At 49.6% G+C, this 24910-nt stretch overlaps 1 protein-coding gene across 14 annotated transcripts in view; it reads right to left on the bottom strand.

Moving 5' to 3' along the window:
* The window catches only part of AMOTL1 (angiomotin like 1), a 181370-nt gene that overhangs the window by 63502 nt on the left and 92958 nt on the right, over positions 1–24910 (bottom strand). For 13 of the 14 annotated variants that reach the window (XM_004461998.4, XM_071212308.1, XM_058289219.2 and 10 more), the window contains 2 exons: positions 14506–14640; positions 10908–11820 (listed from right to left, as the gene is read on the bottom strand). In XM_004461998.4, the coding sequence (XP_004462055.2) occupies positions 10908–11761 (854 nt within the window). In that variant the 5' untranslated portion in view covers positions 11762–11820; positions 14506–14640. The remainder of the gene's footprint in view (positions 1–10907; positions 11821–14505; positions 14641–24910) is intronic. The other variant, XM_058289220.1, reaches the window with a different exon arrangement.

Raw genomic sequence — 24910 nt, 5'->3', positions numbered from 1 at the left:
GAATCCATTAAAATACAGAAATCATTTGAGCACAGCAGAAATCAATTTAAGTAGCAAGATATATAAAAAAACTTAACACAGCTAATGACTGCAAATTAAAACAAGGAGCTGGGAAGTGGACTTGGCCCAGTGGTCAGGGCGTCCATCTACCACATGGGAGGTCTGCGGTTCAAACCCCGGGCCTCCTTGATCCGTGTGCAGCTGGCCCATGCACAGTGCTGATGCGCGCAAGGAGTGTCCTGCCACGCAGGTGTGTCCCCCGCGTAGTGGAGCCCCATGTGCAAGGAGTGCACCCTGTAAGGAGAGCCGCCCAGTGCAAAAGAAAAAGTGCAGCCTGCCCAGGAATGGCGCCGCACACACGGAGAGCTGACACAGCAGGATGACGCAACAAAAAGAAACACAGATTCCTGGCGCCGCCGATAAGGACAGAAGCGGTCACAGAAGAACGCACAGTGAATGGACACAGAAGAGCAGACAACTGGGGGGGAAGGGAGAGAAATAAATAAAAAATAAATCTTTTAAAAAAATAAAAAAATAAAAAATAAAACAAGGAGCTATTTTGCCTGTTAAATAAACTGACAAAGCTTTTGTAATTATCATGCCTAAGCTGGGAAAACAGTGAAACAGGCACTGGAGTATTTATGCAGTTATCTGGCATCAGAAGCTATTAAATAATTATTTCAATTTACCCAATAATTTCATTTCTAGAAATCGATTTCTAAAGAAATAATCCCAAATATGGAAATTTTGATCTTTATATTATTTCTAGAAGAAATGATGATGATATACTTTATGGATTATGCAGCCATAAAAAGGGAAAGGATGGTTATGACAACAATGAACATTGTGGAAAAAAGCTTGTGATACAATGCGATCTGGAAAAAAACCCCAGGTATTAATCAAGGATTGTGAGGCAAGAAAATGCATCTGTGATCTCAGGAGCAGGCAGGATGGCGGCAGAGTAAGGAATTCCTAAATCAGCTGGTGCGACAGGCAGGAGTGACCACCCAGAGCTGTGCAGGCACCTGCTTAGGGCCCTGGAGACCAGCAGAGCATGCTGCAGCCTCCTAGGAAGAAAGGAGGGAGACTGCCCCTCTGCAGAGAACAAGTGTGAGACAACCCTCCATTCCAGGGGCCAGTGCCCATCCTCCCAGGAGCGACTCCTTGGCTGAAGCTGGCAGCGCCATTTCCCAAAAATGGGGAGGGAAGAGGTGGCCAGGCACCGAACTCAGCTACTGATGAGGAAAGTCGGCAGGCGAAAGTCCAACCGTAAGAACGGCTAACGTCTGAACCTGTCCAAGTCGGAAAGAGCCCCCAGCACGAGGGGAAGCCTGGCTGACTGACCATGGCAGTGACAGTAGGGACCGGCCTTCTTCCCTCAGATGGGCCTGCAGCCCTAGCCCAGGCGTCAGCCCCACCTCGGCATGCAGGAAGCTGGAGGGCCCTGCCCCAGCCTCTCCGGGCAAGTGCAGGAGCTTTCGGCAAGCAGGGACTAGCTCAGTGGGCAAGCCTGTGGACGCATCTCCGTCCTCAGCAGGTCAGGAGGGAGGCAGTGTTTTCGCAACCTCTCCAGGCAACTGCAGGCGCTTCGGGGCCACAGGCACTCAGCGTTGGACACCCCTGTGGAGCCATCCCCGCCCCTGATGGGGCAAGACGGACAGGGAGCCCTCAGCCTCCCTGGGCAACTGCGGCCGCTTTTGGCTCGCATGAACTAGCTGCTGGGCACACTGGAGACGCCATTCCCACCCCGTCAGGGGAGGGGGCATGGACAGCCTGCTGCCCACACCTGCAGCTCCACCTGTGCACGGCACAGCCTGCTGCCCACACCTGCAGCTCCACCTGTGCACAGCACAGCCTGCTGCCCACACGTGCAGCTCCATCTGTGCATGGCATGGCCTGCTGCCCACACCTGCAGCTCCATCGCTGCCCAGGCAGGGGAGCAGGGGCGGGGAGCTGCGGCAGTCTCTCCAGGCAGGTACAGACTGCCTGGGCCGGCGCGGCTTGGACGACTGCCCACGGCCGCAGCTCTGTCCCTGCCCAGGCAGGGGAGAAAGGCGGCAGGTTTCATTGGTCCATGGGGCACTGTGGGCAGCTTCAGCCTCCGTGTCTAACAGTACCAACCACATCCTCAATTCCTATTCCTCAAACAGCAAAAGAGAAAGGGCAAAAAACTAAAAAAATTCAGACTGGCTGAACACAAGTCATCTAGTAAATAAGACACTGAGACACCAAGAAAAATTACAATCCATACCCAAAACAGGAAGATATGGCCCAGTCAAAGGAACAGACTAAGTTCCAGAAGATGTGAAGGAGCAGAGACAGCTAATCATCATAGTGGCTAGAGAGAGCGAGGACATCAAGAAGACAGTGGGTGAGCACAAAGAATCTGAAGACAGGGAGGCGGACTTGGCCCAGTGGTTAGGGCGTCCGTCTACCTCATGGGAGGTCCGCGGTTCAAACCCTGGGCCTCCTTGACCCGTGTGGAGCTGGCCCATGTGCAGTGCTGATGCGCACAAAGAGTGCCCTGCCACACAGGGGTGTCCCCCGCGTAGGGGAGCCCCATGCGCAAGGAGTGTGTCCTGTAAGAAGAGCTGCCCAGCACGAAAGAAAGTGCAGCCTGCCTAAGAATGGCACCGCCCACATGGAGAGCTGACACGAAAGATGACGCAACAAAAAGAGACACAGATTCCCATGCCACTGACAACAACAGAAGCAGACAAAGAAACACGACTCAGCAAAGAGACACAGAGAACAGACAATCGAGGTGGGGGGGAAGGGAGATAAATAAATAAACAAACAAACAAATAAATCTTAAAAAAAAATCTGAAGACATACATAGAAAAAAGCAGATCTTATTGGGATGAAAGGCACAACAAATTAAATTAAAAATACATTGGAGGGGAAGCGGATGTAGCTCAAGTGATAGAGCTTCCACCTACCATATGCGAGTACCTGGGTTCGATCTCTGGGGCCTCCTGGTGAAAAAGAAGAAGAGAAAGCTTGGAAGAGAGGCTTGGAAGAGAGTCTTGAAATGAAGATTATACCAGTAGAAGTAACAAAGTGTAAAAAGTGGTGAAAACAAGACATAAGAGATAAAACCCAAACCTTGAAATGGGTGAAGCAAAAACTGCCTTTACAATAATAATATTGAATATTAATGGATTAAACTCAAAGACACAGATTGGCAGAATGGATAAGAAAATATAAGCCATCTATATGCTGTCTACAAGAAACTCACCTTAGACATAAGGATACAAATAGATTCAAAGTGAAAGGCTGGAAGAAGATAATCTACATATGAAGTAATCAATTAAAAAAAAAAGCTTGAGTAGCTCTACTTATATTGCATGAAATACTTTAAAAGCAAAGCTGTTATTTGAGACATTAGTATTTATACACTAAAAAGAGGCAAGTCACCAGGAGAAATAACAATCATAAATGTATATGCACCGAAACAGGATGCCCCAAATTATATGAGGAAAAACTGAAGGGAGAAATGGAAGTCTCTACAATAATACCTGGGGAGACAGCAATACACCACTACTGGGCAAATCATCTGGGCAGAGGATCAAGAAAGAAACAGAGCTTGAATAATATGATAAAATGGACTAAATCTAACAGACATATGCAGAACAATGCACCCCAAAACAGCAGGGTATATGTTCTTTTCAAGTGCTCATGGATCTTTCTCCAGGATAGGCCATATGTGGGGTCACAAAGCAGATCTCAATAATTTAAAAAGATCAAAACTATACAAAGCATTTTCTCTGATTATAATGGAATAAAGATGAAAATCAACACCAGGCAGAAAAAGGGAAAATTCACAAACATATGGAGATTAAAACAGCAAATTGTTTCAGTGGGTCAAAGAAGAAATTGCAAGAAAAAGCAATAAATAACTTAAGACGAATGAAAACAAGAACACAACATATCAGAACCTATAGGATGCAGCAAAGGCAGTGCTGAGAGGGAAATTTATAGCTCAGTGTTTACATTAAAAAAAGAAGAAAGAGCTAAAGTCAGTGACCTAACTACACAGCTGAAAGAACTAAAAAAAGAACAGCAAACTATGCCCAAAGCAAGCAGAAGGAATGAAATAACAAAGATCAGGGCAGAAATAAATGAAATTGAGAATAAAAAACAATAAAGAGAATTAACAAAACCAAAAGTTGGTTCTTCAAGATCAACAAAATTGAAAAATCCTCAGTTGGACTGACAAAAGAGAGAATATGCAAATAAATAAATGAGAAATAAAAATGGGGACATTACTACTAACCCTACAGAAAAAAAAGAGATGAGGATACAATGAGTAACTGTAGGCCAACAAACTAGACAATGTAGACAAAATGGAAAAATTCCTAGGAGTATATAAACAAGCTATACTGACCAGAGAAATAGAATACCTCAACAAACCAATCACAAGCAAAAAGACTGAAACTCCCCAAAATGAAAAGCCCAGGACCAGATGGATTCACATGCGAATTCTACCAAGCATTCAAAGACGTAATACCAATCTTACTCAAGCTCTTTGAAAACCTTGAACAGGAACCAATGTTACCAAGCTCATTCTGTGATGCCAAATATCTCCCTAATATCAAAGCCAGTTAAAGATACTATGAAAAAAGAAAATTACAGACCCATTTCCCTAATGAATATGGACACAAAAATCCTCAACAATATTCGATAATTGAATCCAACAGCACATTAAAACAATTATTCATGGTCATCAAGTGGGTTTTATCCCAGGCATGCAAGGGTGGTTCAACACAAGAAAATCAATCAGTGTAATACACCACATTATAAATCAAAGAAGAAAAATCATATGATCCTATGGCGCAGAAAAGGCATTTGACAAAATCCAGCATCCTTTCCTGATAAAAATACTCCAAAAGATAGGAATTGAAGGAAACTTTCTCAACATGATTAAGGGCATGTATGAAAAACCCACAGCTAGCATTGTCCTCAGTGGTGAAAGACTGAATCCTGCTGAGATTGTGAACAAGACAAGGATGCCCAATGTCATCACTGCTGTTCAGTACAGTGCTGGAGGTTCTAGCTAGAGCAATCAGGCAAGAAAAAGAAATAAAAGGTATCCAAATTGGAAAGGAAGAATGAAAACTTTCACTATTCACAGGTGATATGATTCTATATCTAAAAAATTCTGAAAACATCTACTAAAAGCTAATAGAGCTAATAAAATGAGTTCAGATTCATATGCAAAAATCAGGAGCATTTCTATATACTAATAATGAGCAATCTGAGGAGAATGTCATGGGAAAAAAAAACCTATTTACAATAGTGACAAAAAGATGAAAATATTCAGGAGTCAACTTGACCAAGGATGTAAGCACCTGCACTCAGAACACTGCAAGGCATTGCTAAAAGAACTCAAAGAGGGCCTGGTAACGGAAGAGCAGCCTGTGTTCAGGGATGGGAAGACTAAATGTCTTTAAGATGTCACTTCTACCCAAATTGATGCACACATCCAATACAATTCTGATTAAAAACTTCAAGAGCCTTCTTAAAAGAAACGGAAAACCCAATTATCAAAATTGGAAGGGTAAGGGACCCCGAATAGCCAGAAATATCTTAAAAAGGAAGAACAAAGTTGGGGGACTCTCACTTCTGGACTTTAAATCATATTACCTAGCTACAGTGGTAAAAACAACAGGGCCCTGGCATACGGACTGTTGTGTAGACCAATGGAATGGAACTGGCGGTTCAGAAACAGGCTCTCACATCTACAGCCAAGGGATTTTTGACAAGACTGTCAAACCCACCCATCTAGGGCAGAAGAGTTTATTTTACAAATAGTGCTACAAGAACTGGATACCCATAACCAAAAGAAAAAAAAAGGACCCCTACCTCACTCATACCGTCTACAAAAATTAATTCAAAATGCACCAACAACCTAAATATAAAATCTAAAACCATGAAACTCCTAGAACTAAATATAGGGTAACATTTTCAAGACCGGGGGGTAGGTGGTGTAAACCTTACATCAAAAGTACAAGCAAAGTGCAAGAAAATATAGATAAATGGGATCTCCTCAAACTTAAACACCTTTGTGCTTCAAGAGACTTTGTCAAGGTGAAAAGGCAGCCCACTCAATGAGAGAAAATATTTGGAAGTCACAAATCCAGTAAGGATTTGATTCTATGCCATATAAAGAGATGCTACAACTCATCAATAAAAAGACAAACGACCCAATTAAAAAATGGGCTAAAAACTTAGACATTCCTTCCAAAAGAGGAAATACAAATGGCAAAAAAGCATATGAGAAAATGTTCAACATCACCGCCAATTAGGGAAATGCAGATCAAAACTACAATGAGTTACCACCTCATACCTCACAGAATGGCCATTATTTAAAAACAAAAAAACAGAAAACTACAAGTGCTGGAGAGGATGTGGAGAAATAGGAACACTCCTTCACTGTTGGTGGGAATGGAGAACGGTGCCACCTCTGTGGAAGACAGTTTGATGGTTCCTCAGGAAGCTAAATAAAGGACTGCCAAATGATCCAATAATCCCTTTAATAAGAATATATCCCGAAGAACTGAAAATAGTGACGCCAATAGATATTTGCACACCGACGTTCATAGCTGCATTATTCACAATTGCCAAAAGATGGAAACAACCCAAGTGGCCATCAACCAATGAACAGATAAACAAAACATGGTATATACAAATGGAATACTATGTTGCTGTAAGAAGAAATGGAATTGGGACACATATGATAACATGGCCTGAAGACAAAGAATGAAATAAGACAAACACAAAAGGACAAATATTGTATGGTCTCTCTAATGTGAACTAAATATGAATAAACAGATGCAGTTAAAACCTAGACTCTAAGTTTCTAGGAGATAGGATAAGGACTGAGAAGGGGTACCTTTGCTTAATGTATGTAGAAGTTTTAATTAGCTTGACTGTAAAAGCGCGGAAATGGACAGAGATGATGGTAACACATTACTGTGAGTATAACTAATACGGCTGGTTTATAAATGGGATTGTGACGGAAAGCAGTAGTCTAGGGATGTAAGTGTCAGTTGAAAGGAAGCTGGAGAATAATCTAGGGACCGAACAACACAGTGACCCCAGAGGTGGCTGAAGATTGTGACTAATAGTACAAATGCAAGGATGGTCTTTTATGAACTAGAACAAATGCACATCACTATTATTAATAAAAAGTGGTAAGAATATAGTGATGCATGGGAAAAATACAATTACTGTAACTTATGGACTACAGGTAACATCAATACTGTAACATTCTTGCATCATTGTCAAAGAAGGTACTCCATCAATGCTAAGGGTCCACAACAGGGGTATGGGGGATTTTCTTTAGTGCTAAGGAAAACATTCAAAGGTTTACCACGGCGATGGCTGTAGAACTTTCTGATGAAAGTGAGAGCCACTGCGTACATTCTGGACAGACTGTACAAGGCATGGGACAGTATATAAGATAGACTGTAGTTAACAGGACAAACATGAGACTGTTCTCTCATGAACTATAACAAATGTACAATTTTAATACAAGGTGTTAGCAATAGGGGCTGTACAGAAAAAAATATACCAAGTGCACACTATATGGACGGTAGTTAGTGGTAATAGTCTGATGGTGTTCTTTCATAATCTGTAACAAATGTTCCACAGCAGTGTGAGGTGATGGCGGAGGGGTGCTGGATGGGATTCTGCACAGTACGCATGATGGTTTTGTAAGCTCACAATTTCTCTAATTAAAAAAATAAATGAAAAAATTACTTTGCATAGACAAAAATTTAAGTGGTTATATTAAAAAAGCAGATTATAAGTAATTTTTTAGCATCTCTAATTTCCAAATTTTTTGAAGTAGGGATAGACTGGTGTGGTGGTAGTGGTGCTTTTTGACTAACGTAGTCAGGCTATTTTGATAAAAATAAGATCAGCCACCAGTATTCATTCATGCACTAATTTCCGTTAGTAGTGCAGATGGCACAAGCCACATCCTTACTTCTGGACATGCTGTTTACACAAAGTGAGTCAGAATTAACGTCCAACACTTGCTTTTCTAAAAGCGTAGCTCTCCAGTTAGTAGCCCGTCTATTCCCACCTTGTCCTCGTGCCCATCCATTTCCACTTTCACAAAGAAGGAAAAGCAAAGTGGAGCGAGCGCCTTTACCTGTGCCCGACTCGCCTTCCCTGGGGTCCCCGCCACCCACCCAGCACGCTGGGGCCACCTCCACCGGCCACAGGCCACTCAGGACAAGGGCTCAGGCGGAGCAGGCCACCTCGGCCTTGCCTAGCAGCCCCGCGGGGAGACTCCAGGGAACTGAAGCTTCCACAGTCGCCCCCCACGCACCTCCACCGTCAGCCATGAAGGCAAGGTGCCTGCACGCCTCTCGGCCCTCGTCTGCTCCCCCAGGTCTCACCTGGCCCTGGGGACCTTCCTACCCGTAGGCAGAAAAGGAGCGCGAAGGCTCAGCAACCTCGGGGGCTGGACGAGCCATGAAACATTCACCACCTGCTCCCTCCACTGGGCAGCACGAGGCAGGGAGACCGAGGGCCTCACTCAGAGGCCTCTGCCTCTAGCCCAGGAGGCAGGGTCTGGTTCCCCGGACAGCCCGCAGCGGCTCTTAAACACAGCGTCAGCGGCGGCAGGACTGCCCTTTGAGCCAAGGCCCTCGGTGGGGTCAAGAGGAGCCCACCTGACTCCCACGTCAGACGACCTCGACGGCTCGCACCGCTGGCTCCAGCAGCAGCCTCTGAGTTGGCCACGTCGAACACGCCTGGAGCAGGCTGGTGTGGTCGCAGCTGTTTACCTGCTGGGCCACGGGCTGCACCCGCGGAGCAACGCCGGCCAGCCAGGGCTGGGCCCGCAGAGGGCCTGTCGGCCTCAGGGCCTGTCTGTCGCTCCTGGGACATTCCGACGGGTCATATCGCTCCAGCGGCCACGCTGGGAATCGGCTCAAATCCTCATACGTTTCTTCTTTGTAATGTCCCAGCATTGAGACAAGTGACACTCCCACAATTTCAAGAAGTGCCTCTCTGCAGCCTCACCCCACACCTACGATGGCCCACTCGATGCTCGGCATTGGCTAAATAGTGAAGCCATTTTCTAAAGAGCGATGCCGAGGAGGGAAAGGGGACGTCTTCTACAGATATTTTTTTAATCAAGTTCTAAAGGCCAAGTTAAACAGGGAAATGTGAAATATCATAAACCAAATTCTGGAACAATTCGGGGAAAATTTTATTTATCTTTAAGTAACTCTGTTAAATCAGTGCAAATACCAGTGATTTGAAGACTTTTTTTTTTTTAACTCTTCAAAGCTCATAGTTCCTTAGTTTAAATTTCTCCTTTGACAGAAAGAACTTCCAGGAGAAAAAAAAGAGTCTCTTGCTCTCTCTCGATTCTCCAGTGGGATCAAATTATGACCCTGTTGGGAAGAATAAGCCCTGCTGCCTGACAGAGGTCTAAACTTTGGTTTCACTGCCTCCAGGCTGGCGCTCTCCAGCCGCTGTGGGGAAATGCGTCAGCAATGGGAAGCACGTGACACCGCAGCCAGGTTTCTCTCTGCCAAGCTCCAGCCACTCCCTTTTGGGAAGCTGTGCATCTCATTCCATTTAGAAACAGAACTGTACAGCCCTCTGAGCTTGAAGAACCAGCCGATGACGTGCAGTGGCCGCTGGCCTTCTCTTCCCGTGCTCCATGCTCTTCCTCCACAAGCTCACCAACATCTAAACACTGAAGACTGCCCAATCTCTGTCTTCGAAACCAATTTTTCTGCTGAGAGCTTGATTTCCAAATGCCTGATTTCCAGCTGCCTACTCTCAACTTCCGCATCACATCGAAGGCTCAACCCCTCCATCCTCTGTGCCTACGCCTCTTAACGCATGCTGTTCCTCTCCGTTCCCACGGCCTCGAGCCCAGGCTGCCCCCGCCAGGTCTCACCTATACCGATGAATCTGTCCCTGCAGGTCCTCAGGGCCAGCCTCCTTCTCCTAACTCACCCTGCATGGCCAGGACGTCGGCCTGAACAGCAGCATGCTGTCCCTCCTGCAAACCACGGCTTTCCCCGTGGCTTAAGGGTGTATTCTCAACTCCTTAGAGTGACCATCACCATCTGGGCTCAGCTCCCCACCAAACACCCCTGCTGCCGCTTCCGCCCACCTCTGGCTCAGCGTGGCATCACACTGGTGCAGCTCGTTCCCGCCTGCGCGGCGCGCACGGCTACTGCACCCCTTCCTCGTCCCTCAAGGCCCCTCACGTGGCACCTTCCCATGACGTTCTTCCAGCTGCAGCCAGGTGTGAGCAATGCGAGGCCCTGGGCTCGCCCGCACTGTCCGGGGCTTCTCTCCTGGATCTGCACACAGCCCTGCAAAGGTCCGCCCGGACGCTGTGTCCGCACAGGACGCCGTAGCAGCCTGGTGGTCAGGGCCGACCTGCACCTCTGAACCCCTGGCATCGGGGACCGCGCAAACCCCCGGTGAGTGCTGCTGAGTCGCTCGGGCAGTCGGAAGGTGGAGTGAGGCACCACCGGGAGTCAGGGCAGGGAGTGAGAAGAACAAGAGTGTGATGTCAGGACCCTCAGGTCCAGCCCCCCTGCCTCGGCCACGTACCGTGGAAACGTATTTGTCTCTCCAGGCCTTAGAATCTCGTCTGAAATGACAGGAGGACCCAAGGCCAGCCAGGAACTGAGCCCCCCCCAAGCTCGTCAATCCCCACCTGCCCGCCGGGGTCTTTAGAAAAGATCCCCAAACGCTCTGTTCTTTTCACCCCACATATTTTCACTAAGTAGTTTATAAAATATTATACGCAAGGGAAAAACCTGACGACAGAAACCTAAAAAGGCCTTGAAAATACGAAGTGCTAGAAAATTGACCGCCGCGTCCTGAGAAACCCAGGGCGCCGTGGACTCAGTAATCACCTCGTCACCCCGTACTCCGGGGGCGGCTGGTACCTCAGGACGGCCACTTCTGTCCGAGCAGGCTGCGGCGCGGGGTACGGCTTGCCCATCTCGTGGAGCAGCGCGGGGTGCTGGTCCCCGTAGAAGAGCGCGTGGTCTTGGGCCTTGCTGCCCGGGGACAGCAGCTGCTTGGTCTTGAAGGGGTACTCGGGCGGAGGGCCGCGGGGGTCCAGCGCTTTGCTGGAGGGCTGGGCTGGCGCGGGCCCCCCGCCTGCCTTGAACCCCTTCCCATTGCCTGAGCCGGGGAGGTGGGGCTTGGCGCCGTTCCTCTCCAAGGACAGCTGCATGATCCTCTCGCTGAGCGAGCGGACGTGGCCCTGCTTGAGCTCCTTCAGGGCCTCGTCCTGGTGCGCCTGCCCGCTGTTGGCGCGGCTCACCGTCGGCCTGCCCTCGGTCCGCGCCTTCTGGCTGGCGCCCCCGGCCATGTAGTAGCCGTGGCCCACGGCCCCCTGCTGCTGCTGCCCCCTGAAGAACTGCGACTGGGCTTTGGCCTCCTCGTAGGTGGGCAGCTCCTCGCTGTTCTGCTGCGGCTGCGGGGACCGGACCTGCTTCTCCATCGCCGCGTTGTCCACCTGGTGCTCCTGACCCTGCGGCTCCTGGCGGGCCGACTGGTAGACCATTTGTGGGCCTTCTTGGGCCAGGTTCTCGGTGGAAGAAAGGCCGCTGGTCGGGTGGGCCGCCTGGAGGGCACCCCCCGCAGCCTGGTGCTGAATGGCCAGCAGGTTCATGCTCTCGGCCGGGCCGCCATAGCGCAGCTGCTCCTGGATCAGCCGCTGCAACACTTTTCCCGCTGCCGCCTCCTCGGAACCTCTCATCTCCACCCCTGAGAGCCTCGGGAAGCTGGGCGAGTGGAAGTTACAGAGACGATCCTCAGCTAAAAGACAAGCACAGAAAAAGGAGGTCAGGCTGTGGCACAGGAGCTCAGGCCACACGCACGGGAGTCATCAGCACGGGAGTCATCAGCACTGGAGGCACGACCCCAAGTGCACCACTCCCTCCCCTCGGCCAGCGGTGTCCTGCAGGAGCTCCCGACGCAGAGCTGCCCTCCACTCGGCTCCTCTCCCGCCTCCGCCGAGGCCCTGCCCCAGCCTTCAGCCCCTCCCTTTTCCTAACCTGCCCACAGCCGCTTCCCTTCATCATGGAAGTGTTCCCAAGTCCTTCCATCTCAAGAAGAAAGAGAAGCAAAGCCCCAAGTCAAACAAATAGAAATGACCTCTCCTGGCCATACCGTACACCTCTAATTTCCTTCTTTCCCTTCTCTGGTACTTGTTCTTCAGGAAACGACCTACACCTGCTTTTCCCCATCTCCCCGCACTGGGCTGATCAGGAACCAAACCCGAGGATGCTTTTCCAGCTCTCCTAGCTCACCGACTCCCCGATGGCTGGTCGCCCCTTCCCGACCGCTCAGGGCACCCTCCTCCGGTCCTGGCCCTGCCTCCGTCCTCCCGGGCCTGGCTCCCCTGGTGGCCCCACAGCCCTGTCCCGAGCACTCTCCCCTGACCCCCATCACCACATCCACGGCGTGTCTCCACCTTCTGACCGATGACCGCGCTGCACCGCAGCTACGTCCCGTCGGCCTGAGCGCAGTGTCCTCCCCACTCCCCACGCGGCTCGCCCAGCCCCCAGCACGCCCCTGCTGTCTGCTCTGTGCCAAGCCAGAAACCTGGGATTTTTCCTAAATCCCTTCTTCTCCTTGCACCCATCAGCCAGCCAGTTGCTGCCTATCAGCTCCACTTCCTACGCACCTCTCCAACCCCTTCTTCATTCCCTTGCGATCCCCAAATTTATTATGAACAGCCACAAAGATTATCCAAAGGTGTGTGTGGTACACCAGATGCCGTACTGAAGTCTCCCTACGTGTTACTTCATTCACTGCAGATACAATTTCATAAGGCAAACACGTACGTCCCCTCTAGTTACGGCTGAGGAGAGGAGGTCCGAGGCAGTAAGTGACTTGCGGAGGTCACGGGGTCGGAAAAGGCAGAGGCAGGGCCCAGCTCCGTCCGCCACGGTCCTCGCGTGCCCGACCCTCCGGGGCCTCCTCTGCTCCTGACACTAACCTCAATCCACTGCCACACCAACCCGTCTATCTGCCACTCTGACCCGGAAGATTTTTCTAACAGGAAAACCTCATCAAGGTGTCCCTCTACACGGTCGTAACAGCAGGAAACGGACGTGCCAGCGCGTAGAGTCCGGGGACAATTCCAGCCACCCCTTCCCTCCGATCCACCGGCAACCACTGGGGTTCTTATATTATTATGAGTTTTTATTAGAGAAATTGTAGGTTTACAGAAAAACCATGCATAAGATACAGAATTCCCATGTACCACCGTACTGTTGACACCTAGTGCCGGTACATTTGCTACAATCCATGCGAGAACATTTTTATAATCATGCTATTGCTGCAGTCCGTCGTGTACAACAGGGTTCCCTGCTCGCGTTGTACAAGCCTATGTTTTCTGGTTTTGTACTTTTAATTTTTATTTTAGTAACTTCTAGGCACCTGAAACTTCCCCTTCTAAGCACATTCAAATACATGATTCAACACTGCTAATTACGCTCACAATACTGGGCTATTCCTTACTTTCAGAAAACGTATACTGTAGCTGAGATGTGAACCCAAAGTCCAACAATAATTAAAAGTGCACCCAAGATGAACTGACAAATTATAATAAATAACAGCAGCCTAAGGAAAGAGCTGGGCGCAGGCTGAACGACCCACTTGATTCTGCTACAAACATTCACTGTGAACCTCTGATAGTCCAGGCACTCTGACGGGTGCTTGGGATTCCAGAACAAAGAGGAGATCAGGGTAGTGAGCCGAAAGGCTCAGTGCAACCAGCACATTCAGAGAAAAGTAAGGACTTTTGAATAAAATGATAATAAAAATTCCAATTAAAGTAAAAATATATTCCTAAAGAAAAAATGATTCATCTGGATGAGTAATAAAGGGATTGGGGTCTCAGCAAGCATGAAAACGACTGATTTCCTTTTCACTGAAGCAGGAGAGAACTGAGTTACTTGCACATTTTGGCAAGAACCTCCGGCTCCTTCCCTAAGGGGGTTTTAAAGACTCCCCCGTAGTTTCATCAATCTCAGAAGCCCTCAGAAATGGGCAGGAATTTTTTTGGGCAAAGGAGGCAGTTTCCGCCCTACTCTAGTTTTTAATTATTTCTTCTGAAATTCTGAGTTATTTGCAAAAAAAAGGAGACAAACAAGAAAGCAGAGAAGAAAAAAAAAGATGAAAGATTTGGGGAAAGTGTAGGAAAAAGTTCTTAGAAATTGGATAGAGAAAAACTGGGGAATGTCATAATTTAAATTTCTTACATGCCTAAAACCAATAAAGGAAGCCACATATCATAGTAAAATAATCCATATATGACCCTAGCACAACATGATTAAAAATAAGGAAACTGCCAAGAAAGAAACAACCAATAAACCTACCAGCTGATTTTTTACAAGGATAGAAAATTTTAAAAAATCCAAATTATGCAAAAGAGCTTAAAAATGGGAACCCTAAGATCAGTTCGCCTTTCTGATAAGTGCCAGGAGAACTCACCAATTTTTCCCCTGATGCTACTGCTTGCCTTCGCCGTCAGAGCAGAGGCTTCATGCTTCCCAGAATAGAGCTGGAAGTTCGGGTAAACGTAGCTGGGGTCTTCCAGAGTCTGGGCGGGACAAGCCAGAGGGGGGCCTGGGGGAAACAGAGTGTGCGTTAGTGCCAGGAGAGCCTCCTCTCCCGTGTGATGCACCAGAGCCTACGAGGCTCTCCCACAGTTCAGCTCGCGGTGGGCGCGCTCTTTTTGATTCATAAAATTCCAAAGTTGCTACTCAGGATCATGCCAAGTCCAGCCACCCACCAAAGTGACGCACGAGGTCAAAATAACAGCCTTCAAGGCACGAAGCCTCACACAACCCAGGCCCACAGGCACCAGCAGCCCCTCCTCTACGCAACTGGCCGAGTCACCAAGTCCCGGGATGTGGAGTGGTCCACGTGGGGAGCAGAGGAGCGGGTGGGGGCCAGGGAAGGACAACTCAAAGGGAAAAGCAGCTGTCAGAGCAGAGGAAAGAGAGCGGCGCTCGGCGATGGCTATGAGCCTGCCGAGCTGGCCTTGCAGCTCCTGCTCATCCGCTTCACACACGAGCTGGAGCGAGCCTCCCACTCCAGGTAAGTAAAATCCCGTCCGCGCCCCCAGCCCTTCCCTGCCTAGTCCAGGCCGGCCCCGCACAGGGAGCTCCCGCAGCCCGGACTGCGGCTCCCTCCCATCCCAAGCTCAGGGCATCGCTCTGGCCCAAAGGTCACGGGTGTTTGAAAGGAGAAACCGGGAGCACGCCACGCAGGGCTCGAAGCGGCGCGATCATGTGCAGTGCCACGCCCAGGAGCAGACCCTCCGGTACCCTGGCTGGGGGCCAAGGACCTGGAAGTTTCCAGGGGAGCCTGCCGCCTGGCAAGGGTGCTGCTGGCTCCGGGGTGCAGGTGCGGGGCGCAGGTACCCCGGGGGCTTCCTGGAGGCCTCCCAGGCAAGGCCGCTCGCAGGAGCAGGAAACAAGCAAGGGCTGGGGGTGGGGGGGTGTCCACCCTCAGGGAGGTGCAGGCGCAGCTCTTAGGGCCCCGTCCCGAAGGAGAGCCAAGGGTGGAATTCCGAAACTCAAGTTAGAGGGCTCAACTATCCTGCCTCTACTGCCTAAGGCCCCTTCCCCAAGAACGGCTCCACTTTCTTTATAAAATGCGCCTGTCGGTCAACAGGGAGCCGAGGCTTCTCCCTGAGCGTGACCGCGTGGCGCTGGCTCTGGAGGCACAGGAACGTCCTTCCCACGACGGCTGTGCGCTCTGAACTGCAGAGGCCTTGAGGTAATGTGGCCCCACACGAGACTTCCCCCACCACCTGACAGTATCCCAGCCAAGGAAAAACGAATTAGGGGCAAGTGAATTCCGCTTTCCTGGGCAGGCCAGAGGCAAACGAGGAACCCTGGGGACCTGCTCGTCCGCCTCGCCTCCCACGGCAACTGTGTCCCGAGCTCAGACCCTGAGTTTGCAAGCAGGCCCCGTAACAGGCAGGGGGGGAGGCGGAGAGTGCCGTCAGGGCTGGGGCCTGGATGGCTTTCACAGGGTCACCCCACTCTCGGCCAGCCTGCAGACACAGCTGGGAAATTACCTGTCTTCAAATTCCACTTCCATTCAGCATTCAGGCCACAGCTTCAAGTTGACTTTCTTTAACTTTTTATTACCATAACAAATTTAGAGCACAAAATTTCCCATTGTGATCACATTCAAGTTGTTCTAACTTACAATATTGTGCTGGCATCACGACCACTCGAACAGAAACTACTCACCCAGCAAGCTATAATTCCCTCTTCCGCACGCCCACACCTCTGCTAAGCTACAAACCACCACCTGTCTCTACGAAGTTTGGTTCTTCTAGGTATTTCATTTAAGCAAGATCACACAGTATTTGTCTTTTTGTGCCTGGCTTATTTCGCTCACCGTATCTTCCTGGTTCACCCACATTGTGCATGCACCTCTTTATGACTACTATTCCACCGCATGCACCACGTCCGGTTTTCTCTATTCGTCACTGATGGACACTTGGTTTGCTTCCACCAACGCTGCTGTACAAATTCCTGTTACAGTCCCAGCTTTCAATTCTTTCAGGTATACATCAAGAAGTGGGATGACCATGGTTGCACCATTCTAAAACGCCACCAATAATGTATAAAGGTTCTTATTTCTCTGCATCCTTGCCGACATTTTGTTTTTTTTGTTTTTTTTTTAGATTTTAACCATTCTAGTGGGTGAAAAGCAGTGCCTCGCTGTGGTTTTCACTTGCACTCTCCTTATGGCTAATGCTGCTGAGCTTGTTTCATGTGCTTACTGACCACTTGTATATTTTCTCTGGAGAAATATCTATTCAAGTCCTTTGTCCATTTTTAATTGGGTTATTTGTTGTTGTTTTTTTGTTAATCTGTAGCAGTTCTTTATATATTCTGGAAGTGCAAAACTTCCTGCCAGCTATATGTAATCCAAAGCCTCCTGATGTATTTAAAAACAATTTCACTGCCTAGATTAGAGGAACCTCCTATAACTTTGCAACAGAGATTTCTAACCACAGCAACAAACAATTCTGTGACTTCTACCTTCCTGTCCAAAGAGCTAAGGAATTTGCTGGATGTGCCAAAGCCTCAAAGTTAAACGTAAAGAGTCAAGTCTCCTGACTCTGGTATTAACTCAGGTAATGAGCTGTAAGCCATCCTCCTCACCGCCTGTCTGTTCACACCTGTCTAGAAGCAAGTCTCAGGAGCACAGAGGGGTCCTCTGTCTGACAGCACACGAGACCCCTCCAATGAGAAAAGCGCTGGTGCCCAGTAAGCGATCTGCGGGAGTGCCTTGGCATCACTGTGCACACAGTAAGGACCACATGCGTTTTAAAATGGGGGAGGGAAGCGGACTTGGCCCAGTGGTTAGGGCGTCCGTCTACTACATGGGAGGTCCAGGGTTCAAACCCTGGGCCTCCTTGACCCGTGTGGAGCTGGCCCATGCGCAGTGCTGATGCGCGTAAGGAGTGCGCCCCGTGTAGGGGAGCCCCATGCGCAAGGAGTGTGCCCCGGAAGGAGAGCCGCCCAGCACAAAAGAAAGTGCAGCCTGCCCAGGAATGGCACCGCACACACGGAGAGCTGATATAACAAGATGACGCAACAAAAATAAATACAGATTCCTGGTGCTGCTGATAAGGATAGAAGCGGTCACAGAAGAGCACACAGCGAATGGACACAGAGCAGACAACTGTGGTGGAGGGAGAGAAATAAAAAAATAATAAAACGGGAAACAGTGCACGGAAAGCCCTAAAATAACCCCAGGCCCTCCAGGCTCAGGGGCTCCCCGGCGCCACCCCCAGGAGCCCACCCTGACCACGCTGGCCACGCACTCGCCAGTGGCACAGGAGCCGCGGTATCCCCAGGAGGCTCCACGTCCCTTTAGGACAAACAGTCCCCGCAGGGGCACCGCTCACCAGGCGCCTCTGAAGTCGCCTGTTCCCACTCGGAGGTTCCGGGGGGGGGGGGGGCCAGCCCCTCCCTCTGCGAGTGGGGATAGGTCTAGGCCCTCCCCGCCCCCTCCCCACTCTGAACGGGGCGCTAAGGAGACGAGGGCCCGGCAGCCTCCCCCGCGCAGGGCTCCCCTGCAGGGCCCTGGGCGCTGGGCGGCCTACTCCCCCACCCGGGCGCCTCGCGTTCACTCGGCATTTCCCAAGGACAACGTGCCCCAACCTGCGGCGTTGGAACGCTGACGACACGGGGGAAAGGCTGGGCCGAGCGCCCTCGTCATCACGAGGAAGGAATGAGCAATGTTTGGCTACACTTCACGGAGACGAGAATGCGGAGGTTTGGAAACGCCGCCCTTCCCTAGCACACACACTCTTGCACATGCGCTCTTGCACACACATGCGCTCTAAAACCGTGGTAAACCGAGATCTTGTAAATCCGGTCATATTTGAAGCACCCAATATACTGGACTTGATGAATCCAGATAATGATGAGTAAGTAAATAAAGGAGACTTAACTTTCTAAAAAATTAAAACAAAAAACCTGTCCTGAGTGCACTACTAAAATGAAGAAGCCTTTTCAAAAGTTTCTTACTTTTTAGTAAAGTCAGATTCAAAGACAAGTTTTGGTGCCCTGTTCTTTATAAAGGCTAACGTGAATGACTGGGTATGGAAATGTGGCTATTTTAGCTCCATCTAAAATACTGCTATAAAGAGTAACAAGGTGGTTATACAAAAAAATACATCCAGTTCAATACTGTGACGAGGGATGAGTTGGAGCATGTGAAAATGTCTAGCATGCTATATGATAAACGCTTAAAAAATCTGAAACTTAGAAATCACAGTGAACTTCGGCCAGAGAGTGACGCAAGACACCAGCTCCCCAGTTACAGGAGGCGGCAGGAAAGCCACCCTCCGGTGCGCGGCTCAGAGCGCCGTCCCTGGCCAGCAGGCCTGCCGCTTTTTCCTGAACAAACGCGGGAATGCTACGAGGGGACCTGACCCCCTGAGCACCCCCCAGTGCTCAGGGGGTACCGTGAAACCGCTGCACGCGTGAGCTGGTTCCGCAGGGCTTGGCAGACCTGAGCTACAGAGGGCCACGGGTCTGTGAAATTTCCGCCAGTCCCTTCACTCGCTCGGTTCACGAAGGTGCGCGGTACAGCGCGGCGAGGCCCAGCGTCTGGGGCACAGTGGTACAGCACGGGAAAGCCAACGACTGGCCAGCGCCGGGCGCAGATGCGCAGGGGCATCCACCCGTCTGTGCATCTGCACCCAGAGCCCCTGCCTGAAATCTGCACCCGTTATGGTCTGGATCCCGGACGCCTTTTTAGGACCTGCCAAAACCAAAGAGCTTCTGCAGACCTAGAAGGACGCGCACAGTTTCCACGTACAGTTTCGACACGTTCACAACAAAGCTTTGTCCAGGAGCCCTATTTGCAACCAGCCCTTACGCCGAGAGGGACAGTGTGCTGCCAACGACTGCTCCTCGGCCCGAACAACCCGGCCACACGTGCGCTGCGGCCGTGGGAGCTGCGGACAGGGCAGGGCTGGAGGTCAAGCCTGTTTCCGGCCCCGGAGCCCAAGTCCTGTGAGCAACCCTTCCAGATTTGAGACCCCTTCGCACTCTTAAATCCCCGAGGGCCCCGCCCCAATCTGGGTGGCAGCGTGAGATGCGGCAGGGCCCCTCGCGCCACACAACGATGTTGGAAGCTTTCCTTTTTTCCCTTCTTTTATTTATTTGTTTTTGTTAGTGTTGCAGGCTATAAGATAGAAATTAACAGACGGATCTGGAGCCCAGCAGAGAGTCCACGTGGACACCAGGGCCCCCACGATGGTGCTGGAGGACCCACCCCCGGGGCTCTACCCAGAACAAAGGCTTCTTCTGGACACAAAGAAGAACCCCGGATGTTCCCGAGGGATTGATGGGTGGGGTAATCAACCCAAACAGCAAACAGCAGGAGCCCCTCCCCTGCCGTTAGCAAAGGGGTGGAATAATGAGCAGTCTAGAAGCCCACAGCCTGGGCGCTCTTGCCCGCTCTCTTGCCTGCGGACCCGTCCTGCCCTCTGTGCGCCACCCTCGCCATTTTTCCTCTGCCACGTGGCCACGCAAGTAACTCCGAGGATTTATAACCTATAAGGGGGAATTGTAGCTTGTAAATCAGCCCTCTTATCCCTTTTCACCCTTTCCTCTCTACTGGGACCCCTGCTCTGTTATTTTCTCCCATTTCTCTTCCCTCTCTGCCTGAATAAATTACTGGCCTAACTCACCCCACGTGTTCTTGAAATTGATTTCTACAGCATACCCAAGAACCTAGATAGAATCCAGTAACATTAGTTCCTGGTATTCAAGGTAAGTTTGTAACACTACTTTAAGGAACAAGACAACCCAGAGTCTAAATTCCAGCAATAACACATAAAAATATCAGAACATCCAGGTTTCAACAGATTACCAAACGTACAAAGAAACGGGAAGTGCCAGCCCAGTCAAGAGAAGAGTAAAACTTTAGAAAACTATCAAGGAGGAAGATCAGACGTGGTACAAACCAGACAGAGACCTTAAAAAATGACCCTAAATATGTCCAGGGAGCTAAAGGAAAATACAAAGAACCGAAGGAAATCAGCAAAATGATAAAAGAACACAAAGGTAACAGCATATGAGATGGAAATTATGAAAAGAAACCCAACAGAGCTGAAGAACACACCATCAGAAATTAAGAATTTCCTGGAGAGCTTCAAGAGCAGATTGGAGCAGGCGGAAAAAAACAGTGAACCTGAAACTAACACATACAAATGAAATCATCTATGCTGATTAAAGAGCAGAGAAAAGTGAACAGCTGAGGAAACTGAGGGACGCCATCAAACATACCAATGTACAATGTGGGGCTCCAAGAGGAAGGAGAGAGAGGATCACAAAGGACATTCAAAGAAGGAATGGCTGAAAACTTCCCAAACTACCAGAAGACATGAATATGCATCTCCAAGATGCTCAACCAACTCCAAACACAGTAAACTCAAACAGACCAAGCAAGCCATGTTATAATCAAACCATCCAATGCCAAAGATATATAGAGAAAGCAACGTGTCATGACAAGGGAGCCGCGATAAGATTAAACGCCAATTTCCCACCAGAAACCACAGAGTCAAGAAGGCAGTGGGAAGACGTATTTAAAGTGCTGAGAGCAAAATACCGCCAACCAGAATTCTAGACCTGGCAGTACTGTCTTTCAAAAAGGGAGAGGTTAAAACATTCCCAGATAAAAAGCTGAGGAACTTGGTCATAAGACTGGCCTTAGGAGAAATGCTGAAGGAAGCTCTGCGGGTTGAAAGGAAAGGCAACCAGACAAGTGGCTGGAGCCACTGAGGAAATAAAGGTCTCCAGCGAGCCAGGGGCACAGGTCAGAGGTACCAGCACTGCGGCACGTTTGATTTGTACTCCACATTTTACCTCCTCCAGGATCTAAAAGGCAGGTGCATAACATGCCATGATAAATCAATGGTTTTGGACTCATATGATAAACATGTAATTTGTTACAATAACTACATAAAAGTGGGGGAACAGAAAGGTAAAGGAACATAATTTATGTATGCTATTAAGTTGAAGTCAAAGCAAATGAGATCGTCAAAATTTAGGATGTTAAATTTTAGCCCCATGGAAACCACAAAGAAAATATCAGAGAATATGCAAACTCGTAGAGACAAAGTGGAGAACAGGCTTCCAGGGGTGGGAGCAGGGGCAACGGGGAGTTAATGCAAATGAACATCCGGCTTCAGTTTTCAGCGAAGGGAAATGTCTAACAATCCATGGTGGTGCGGGTTTTGCCACATTGTGAATGTGAATAATCCCACTGAACGTCAGGCTTGGGAGGGGTTAGAATGAGGGGAGGGGGAAGTGGGGGGGGAGAGGGAAGTGGGGGGGGAGAGGGAAGTGGGGGGGGGAGAGGGAAGTGGGGGAGGAGAGGGAAGTGGGGGAGGAGGGGAAGGGGAAGAGGGAAGAAAGAACAAGGGTGGCAAAATGTTAAAATTGGCAGATGTTGGAATCTGGGCAGTGGGGGTATGCTGGAGTGCTTTACGTGGGTTTGTATTATTTTTATAACTGTCATACGTTTGAAAGTATTACAAAATAAAAAGTAAAAAAAAAATATCCAGGACCCAACGAGATAAAAACTGTGGCTAGGTGGTGCTATCTATCATATTTACTATAGTAGAAAATAAAACTAAGAAAACATTACCTCGGTTAAAATTTTAACAATAATAAACCAACTATGAGTTGCTTAAGATACTTTTTTTTAAAGATTTATTCACTTATTTTTTCTTCCCCTCCCCCTCACCGCCCTGCTGTTTTTGCTGTTTGTTCGCTGTGTGATCTTCTGTATCTATTTCTCTTTTTGTCTTCTCTTCTTGTCCTCCTCCTCTAGGGTTCACTGTGATTCGATCCTGGGGACCTCCGATGTAGACAGAGATTCCCTGTCACCTGCGCCACCTCAGTTCCTGGTCTCTGCTGCGCCTCACCCAGACTCTCCCTTCATCTCTCTTTTTTTGATATCATCACCTTGCTGCATGACTCAGGTGTGCGGGCACTGGCTCACCATGTGGGCACTCGGCTCGCCGCACGGGCACTCAGCTCACCACACAGGCACTTGCACAGGCACTCATCTTGCCACGGGGGCACTCATCTTGCGCCACGCAGGCACTGGCTTGCTGCACAAGCATGCTTTCTTTTTTACCAGGAGGCCCTAGGGATTGAACCCAGGTCCTCCCACATGGTAGGCGGAAGCTCTATCAGTTAAGCCACGTCTGCTTCCCTAAAATACTTTTATGAAAAATAACTAGTTCCCAAATCAAGATAGTAAGAAGAATGGATTGCTTTATAATTTCGCAAATTTCTTTAATGCCTGGCTAGGGTTTCCAAACTGCTTCTTTCAATATGTCACTATGTGATTTCTGATTGAAGCAGGTGAAGAAAATCTGGGCCTACACAAAAGTAGTTGGAAAAGGGAATATTTTAATAGCCTTTCCTGACAATTATGGCTATTCTTTGAAACTACACCAAAACGCAACGAGTGAGAGTTTCAAAGGTTAACTGCAATATGCAAGAAACCACCCAGCGACCTTTTCTTGGGTGCCCCTCTATATGTCATTACGTAAAAACCCACCGGTCTTTCACTTTGAATATTTTTTAACCCACGCATGGCTTTGCATTATCATATACTGGGCACGTTGAAAATAATGTACTTGGATGTATGCAGATCTTCCAGTATTGATATATTTCAATTATACAATATCAACAAATTCTCATTTGTTAATATGACTTTAGACCCAGTCAGAAAGGCCTTTTAAGTATTGGAAAGCTGTCAATCTCATAGTGACAAAAACAAGTTTTCCAAAATTCTAATTTTCACTTATAAGCTTGAGTTCTATCAGCAGCAGCAAATACCGCCAGAGTTTTACACGAAGTGACAGGCTCACTCGGCTCACTTCTGACACCCAGATCAGCATAACCATAGTCTGGGCGGCGGACTTGGCCCAGTGGTTAGGGCGTCCATCTACCACATGGGAGGTCCGCAGTTCAAACCCTGGGCCTCCTCGACCCGTATGGAGCTGGCCCATGCACAGTGCTGATGTGCGCAAGGAGTGCCCCCCCCCCCCCCCGCGCAGGGGAGCCCCACGCGCAAGGAGTGCGCCCCGTAAGGAGAGCCGCCCAGCGCGAAAGTGCAGCCTGCCCAGGAATGGCGCCACCCACACCGAGAGCTGACACAACGAGATGATGCAACAAAAAGAAACACAGATTCCCATGCCGTTGACAACAACAGAAGCTGACAAAGACGACGCAGCAAATAGACACAGAACAGACAACCGGGATTGGGGGGGAGGGGAGAGAAATAAATAAATCTTAAAAAAAAAAAAGATTAACCATAGTCTGTCAACGGTCGTTCTAGTAAAAATGGTGCTAGGTGCAGCCAACGCTCCCTGCGCACTCCCCGCTCCATCATGCAGGACGCTGAGAAGTGGACACCAGGGTTGAGACTGAGCGAGAATGGCTCATCCCGCTTGGCTCTTTCTGCGGTGAGTGTGTGCTGGTGAGCTCCGCTCTTGGCACGGCTGGGGTCGCCACCTGGCACCACCACTGCCAGCGTAGTACGGGGACAGAGGCACGTGCATCCCAGTGCTGTGATAAAATCGGTCCCCAGGGCTTGGGACCCAAGAACCGGGGCTCTACAGTGTACTGCCTCTTCTACAAGGAAGGGGACCAAAGATGTGAAACTTCGGAGCTTTTCCACGAAGCGGCAAGAACCACAGCTGGGACCAGGCCATTACCTCTGTGCGGGCCCAGGGGATGCGGAAGGCCCTGCAGTGGAGCGACAGTGGACGGGTCTCTCTCCCTCGAGGACAGGCTCAGAAGAGGGAAACATCTGGACCTGGAGGCATGTTCATACCAGGGAATTTCATAAAAGGGAAAGGTGGTATTTCACCAGGAAAAAGACTTCCTGTGGCAGTGGTAAGAAAAGAAACTCTGATAACTTGCCCAGCCCGTCCCTCCACCAGAAAGAGAAAGTTAAGCTGCGATGACTGCAGAGGAGAACGCTGCAGCGCCCGGGGAGCAGGGCGTCAGGACACAAGGACGGGAGAGGAGAGGGTGCCTCCAGTGGGGGAAGGACGGGCCTGCCTCGTCTTGTTTGGGCGAACCTGCTTCTTGGGCAAGATCCTGGCGCAGCCGGTCCTCAGCAGCGCGCCTGAGCGAAGCCCTGTGGGCTGTCAGCTGACAGGACGATCGATGGGACCCGCCTGCAAGGCCGCTGTGCAGCCTGTGAGGTCGGAGAGGGCGTGAAATCGGGGAAGTGGGACGGGAAGGCTGGAGATTCACTTCTAAGAGGTGATCCTATCGATGAGCTTTGTAAAAACAGCTGCGAGATGCTGGAGCAGATCAGA

This window comes from Dasypus novemcinctus, chromosome 27 (genome assembly GCF_030445035.2).
Source record: "Dasypus novemcinctus isolate mDasNov1 chromosome 27, mDasNov1.1.hap2, whole genome shotgun sequence".
Lineage (NCBI taxonomy): Eukaryota > Metazoa > Chordata > Mammalia > Cingulata > Dasypodidae > Dasypus > Dasypus novemcinctus.
Note: the sequence above shows the minus strand (reverse complement) of the source record. Positions and strands in the feature narration are given on the sequence as shown.